This window comes from Caretta caretta, chromosome 14 (genome assembly GCF_965140235.1).
Source record: "Caretta caretta isolate rCarCar2 chromosome 14, rCarCar1.hap1, whole genome shotgun sequence".
In the NCBI taxonomy this organism is placed as follows: domain Eukaryota; kingdom Metazoa; phylum Chordata; order Testudines; family Cheloniidae; genus Caretta; species Caretta caretta.
Genome location: NC_134219.1, coordinates 13,386,835 through 13,392,834, shown reverse-complemented (window position 1 = coordinate 13,392,834; position 6,000 = coordinate 13,386,835). Strand labels below are relative to the sequence as shown.

Genomic DNA, 6,000 nt, shown 5'->3' with positions numbered 1-6,000 from the left:
CCGTCTGCTGCCAGCCAAAGATGTAAAAGATAGATGGAGTGGGTCAAAACAAGAAATAGACCAGATTTGTTTTGTACTCATTTGCCTCCTCCCCTGTCTAGGGGACTCATTCCTCTAGGTCACACTGCAGTCACTCACAGAGAAGGTGCAGCGAGGTAAATCTAGCCATGTATCAATCAGAGGCCAGGCTAACCTCCTTGTTCCAATAACAACGATAACTTAGGTGCACCATTTCTTATTGGAACCCTCCGTGCAGTCCTGCCTGAAATACTCCTTGATGTACAGGCACCCCCTTTGTTGATTTTAGCTCCCTGAAGCCAACCCTGTAAGCCGTGTCGTCAGTCGCCCCTCCCTCCGTCAGAGCAACGGCAGACAATCGTTCCGCGCCTTTTTTCTGTGCGGACGCCATACCACGGCAAGCATGGAGCCCGCTCAGCTCACTTTGGCAATTAGGAGCACATTAACCACCACACGCATTATTCAGCAGTATATGCAGCACCAAAACATGGCAACGCGATACCGGGCGAGGAGGCGACGTCAGCGCGGTCCCGTGAGTGATCAGGACATGGACACAGATTTCTCTGAAAGCATGGGCCCTGACAATGCATGCATCATGGTGCTAATGGGGCAGGTTCATGCTGTGGAACGCCGATTCTGGGCTCGGGAAACAAGCACAGACTGGTGGGACCGCATAGTGTTGCAGGTCTGGGACGATTCCCAGTGGCTACGAAACTTTCGCATGCGTAAGGGCACTTTCATGGAACTTTGTGACTTGCTTTCCCCTGTCCTGAAGCGCATGAATACCAAGATGAGAGCAGCCCTCACAGTTGAGAAGCGAGTGGCGATAGCCCTGTGGAAGCTTGCAACGCCAGACAGCTACCGGTCAGTTGGGAATCGATTTGGAGTGGGCAAATCTACTGTGGGGGCTGCTGTGATGCAAGTAGCCCACGCAATCAAAGATCTGCTGATATCAAGGGTAGTGACCCTGGGAAATGTGCAGGTCATAGTGGATGGCTTTGCTGCAATGGGATTCCCTAACTGTGGTGGGGCTATAGATGGAACCCATATCCCTATCTTGGCACCGGAGCACCAAGCCGCCGAGTACATAAACCGCAAGGGGTACTTTTCAATAGTGCTGCAAGCTCTGGTGGATCACAAGGGACGTTTCACCAACATCAACGTGGGATGGCCGGGAAAGGTGCATGATGCTCGCATCTTCAGGAACTCTGGTCTGTTTCAAAAGCTGCAGGAAGGGACTTTATTCCCAGACCAGAAAATAACTGTTGGGGATGTTGAAATGCCTATATGTATCCTTGGGGACCCAGCCTACCCCTTAATGCCATGGCTCATGAAGCCGTACACAGGCAGCCTGGACAGTGGTCAGGAGCTGTTCAACTACAGGCTGAGCAAGTGCAGAATGGTGGTAGAATGTGCATTTGGACGTTTAAAGGCGCGCTGGCGCAGTTTATTGACTCGCTTAGACCTCAGCGAAACCAATATTCCCACTGTTATTACTGCTTGCTGTGTGCTCCACAATATCTGTGAGAGTAAGGGGGAGACGTTTATGGCGGGGTGGGAGGTTGAGGCAAATCGCCTGGCTGCTGGTTACGCGCAGCCAGACACCAGGGCGGTTAGAAGAGCACAGGAGGGCGCGGTACGCATCAGAGAAGCTTTGAAAAACAGTTTCATGACTGGCCAGGCTACGGTGTAAAAGTTCTGTTTGTTTCTCCTTGATGAACCCCCCCGCCCCTTGGTTCACTCTACTTCCCTGTAAGCTAACCACCCTCCCCTCCTCCCTTTAATCATTGCTTGCAGAGCCAATAAAGTCATTGCTGCTTCACAGTCATGCATTCGTTATTCATTCATCACACAAATAGGGGGATGACTACCAAGGTATCCCAGGAGGGGTGGTGGAGGAGGGAAGGAAAATGCCACACAGCACTTTAAGCACAGCACTTTAAAAGTTTACAACTTTAAAATTTATTGAATGACAGCCTTCTTTTTTTTGGGCAATCCTCTGTGGGGGAGTGGCTGGTTGGCCGGAGGCCTCCCCACCGTGTTCTTGGGCGTCTGGGTGTGGAGGCTATGGAACTTGGGGAGGAGGGCGGTTGGTTACAGAGGGGCTGCAGTGGCAGTCTGTGCTCCAGCTGCCTTTGCTGCAGCTCAACCATACACTGGAGCATACTGGTTTGGTCCTGCAGCAGCCTCAGCATTGAATCCTGCCTCCTCTCATCACGCTGCCGCCACCTTTGAGCTTCAGCCCTGTCTTCAGCCCGCCACTTACTCTCTTCAGCCCTCCACCTCTCCTCCCGGTCATTTTGTGCTTTCCTGCACTCTGACATTATTTGCCTCCACGCATTCGTCTGTGCTCTGTCAGTGTGGGAGGACAGCATGAGCTCGGAGAACATTTCATCGCGAGTGCGTTTTTTTTTCTTTCTAAGCTTCACTAGCCTCTGGGAAGGAGAAGATCCTGTGATCATTGAAACACATGCAGCTGGTGGAGAAAAAAAAAGGGACAGCGGTATTTAAAAAGACACATTTTATAAAACAGTGGCTACACTCTTTCAGGGTAAACCTTGAAAGTTAACATTACATACATAGCACATGTGCTTTCGTTACAAGGTCGCATTTTGCCTCCTCCCACCGCGTGAACGGATTTTGGTTGAATGCCAGCAAACATACACTGCAATGCTTTGTTCTACAGTGATTCCCCAGTACGTGTTGCTGGCCTGGAGTGGTAAAGTGTCCTACCATGAAGGACGAAATAAGGCTGCCCTCCCCAGAAACCTTTTGCAAAGGCAGAACCGCAAATGCCAGGGCAAAGTAATCCTTTCACATGCTTGCTTTTAAACCATGTATAGCATTTTAAAAGGTACACTCACCAGAGGTCCCTTCTCCGCCTGCTGAGTCCAGGAGGCAGCCTTGGGTGGGTTCGGGGGGTACTGGCTCCAGGTCTAGGGTGAGAAACAGTTCCTGGCTGTCGGGAAAACCGGTTTCTCCGCTTGCTTGCTGTGAGCTATCTACAACCTCCTCCTCATCATCTTCTTCGTCCCCAAAACCTACTTCTGTATTGCCTCCATCTCCATTGAAGGAGTCAAACAACACGGCTGGGGTAGTGGTGGCTGAACCCCCTAAAATGGCATGCAGCTCATCATAGAAGCGGCATGTTTGGGGCTCTGACCCAGAGCGGCCGTTCGCCTCTCTGGTTTTCTGGTAGGCTTGCCTCAGCTCCTTCAGTTTCACGCGGCACTGCTTCGGGTCCCTGTTATGGCCTCTGTCCTTCATGCCCTGGGAGATTTTCAGAAAGGTTTTGGCATTTCGAAAACTGGAACGGAGTTCTGATAGCACGGATTCCTCTCCCCAAACAGCGATCAGATCCCGTACCTCCCGTTCAGTCCATGCTGGAGCTCTTTTGCGATTCTGGGACTCCATCATGGTCACCTCTGCTGATGAGCTCTGCATGGTCACCTGCAGCTTGCCACGCTGGCCAAACAGGAAATGAGATTCAAAAGTTCGCGGTTCTTTTCCTGTCTACCTGGCCAGTGCATCTGAGTTGAGAGCGCTGTCCAGAGCGGTCAGAATGGAGCACTCTGGGATAGCTCCCGGAGGCCAATACCATCGAATTGTGTCCACAGTACCCCAAATTCGAGCCGGCAACGTCGATTTAAGCGCTAATCCACTTGTCAGGGGTGGAGTAAGGAAATCGATTTTAAGAGCCCTTTAAGTCGAAATAAAGGGCTTCATTGTGTGGACGGGTGCAGGTTTAAATCGATTTAACGCTGCTAAATTCGATCTAAAGTCCTAGTGTAGACCAGGGCTTAGAGACTAACCAATTTATTTGAGCATAAGCTTTCGTGAGCTACAGCTCACGTCATTGAATGCATCCGATGAAGTGGGCTGTAGCTCACGAAAGCTCATGCTCAAATAAATTGGTTAGTCTCTAAGGTGCCACCAGTCCTCCCTTTCTTGTTGCGACTACAGACTAACACGGCTGCTACTCTGAAACCTGTAACCGATTCAGCCGCTCCTGAATGAGGGACTCCCCGGCTTTGGAACCTTCCCCGGGCCGCGGGGGCCAGCCCAGGCCGGCTAGGGCCCCACCCCCGGGGGCGCCCACCCAGGCGAACGGCCCGGCTCCCCGCCCCCACTTCCCTGCCGTGCGAGCCGAGCGTCCGCCCCAGCGTGGCGGAAGAGGGCCGGGCTGCGCTGCGCTCACCGCCCGGCTGCTGGGGAAGGAGCCGCCTCTCCGAGCGCTGCCCGGTCTGCCCTGCCGCTCGGCTCGGCCCCGCACCATGGAGGCTTTCTGCGGCTCCCGCTTTTGGGTAAGCGGCGGCGCCCCGCGGGCCGGGGCATCCCCCGGCGGGAGCAGCGCCCGGGTCCCGTCCCCGCCAGCAAGGGGTAGGGCGCTGCCGTCCCAGGCGAGTTGCCCCGGAGACAGACAGAGCCCCCCCCGCCGGCTCATCGGCCCCCTCCCAGCCGGTCAAGGGGGACGTACTGATGGGCGGCGGGGGGGGGGGAGCTCAAGGGGGATGAACCCCCTGCTAGGGCGCTCGGGGTGGGGGGCGAGCCCCACCGCTTGGGGGTTTGGCAGCGGTGGGGGCGGGAGAGCGCCCCTGAAAACAGCTCCTGGGAGCAAGGAGCAGTCCGGCCCCTGGAGATGCGCTGGAGGCCCCCCGTGGGCTCTGTCCCAGCGATGGAGGGGATTTGCCATGTGTCTTGGGCTTAAAGCAGGAGTTTTCGACCTTTTTTTTTTTTTTTCTTGCCTTCTTCCCCTTTTCTCATTTGCAGGCCCCTAAAGCATTTCGAATGGGGGCGCAGACCCCGTTGAAAATTTTAGATAGAGTCTGCGGCCCCTCCGGGGGTCCCCAGACCACAGGTTGAAAACTACTGCTTGAAAAGAACCCAGAAAGTCTGGGACCCTGGAGGAGAGGCGGCTCCCAGGCTGGTGTCTGCTCACTGCTATAGGCTGGTAGGGGTGCAGAGCGGTATAAGGAGGGGTTTAAAGACCCCCCGTTGGCACCATAGAGCTTTTCCAGCCTGCTGTGTTGACTTCAGAGCAGTCCCAATGAGGCTGGGGAGGTTTGGTCCACGTGGGTGGCTGAGAGAGCAGGCAGCAGCATCTCATCGGTCACCCCAGAGCATCAGCCCCCAATGAACCCACCAGGGCTGATCAGGATGGGTGGTTGGTGCCCTGTTACAGGGTGCTCTTGGGGCTGGATGGTGTTAGGCCTGGGCTGGCTTTTTCAGAGGTGCCGAGTGCCTGCAGCTCTCACTGACTTCAGCTGTAGCTGGGAGTCCTCTGCAAATCAAGCTCTGGCTCCCACCGAAATTCTACCCTGGCCTTGGACAAATTGCTTCGCCTCCCTGTGCCTTAATTTTCCTGCCTTAAAATGTGGGAGTAATAAGATAGCACAGAGGGGGTGTGGAAGGCTCAGCTCACTCCTGTTGGCAAAATGCAGCCCAGCCTAGTGATAGAGCACAGGTCTGGGACTCAGAAGGCGTGGGTCCTACTCCCAGCCCTGTCACTAGCCTGCTGGGTGACCTGGGGCGAGTCACTTCATTGGTTCAGTTTCCTCATCTTAAATGATTTTTAATGTACTTAAACCTCGTTGAGATCTGATGAAAAGGACTCTATGGAAGCTGGGTATTGTTGTTTTTTGAGACCCTGAGATGGAAAGTGCTGTAGAAGTGCCTTCACTTACAGCTGTCCTGAGTCTATTGATTTCTGCAGAGATTAAGCTTCCATTCTTTTATAAAATTATTTCTAGCCCTTATGGTTGAGAAGATCACAATCAAAATGCCAGCTACTGCTGTGTTATTCAGGTACTGTCATTCAGAGTCCAGCCAACATCGCTCAAAGGGTCAAGAACCGTATTCATACTGTTGCTGTTAGTGGAAGTTCTGAGCAACTGCAGAGGCAGGCAAGGGGGGAAATGGTAGAAGAGCGGAGACTTGTCCCCCTTGTAGCAGCTGAGTAGCACTGGGCGAGGAACATAGAAG

At 53.8% G+C, this 6,000-nt stretch overlaps 1 protein-coding gene across 1 annotated transcript in view; it reads left to right on the top strand.

The window, feature by feature from the left end:
• Positions 1 to 4,039: 4,039 nt before the first annotated feature.
• ABCC3 (ATP binding cassette subfamily C member 3) overlaps positions 4,040 to 6,000 on the top strand; it is a 76,475-nt gene continuing 74,514 nt past the window's right edge. Inside the window, exon 1 of the mRNA XM_048818082.2 lies at positions 4,040 to 4,322. Within this exon, the coding sequence (XP_048674039.2) occupies positions 4,293 to 4,322 (30 nt within the window). The 5' untranslated portion in view covers positions 4,040 to 4,292. The remainder of the gene's footprint in view (positions 4,323 to 6,000) is intronic.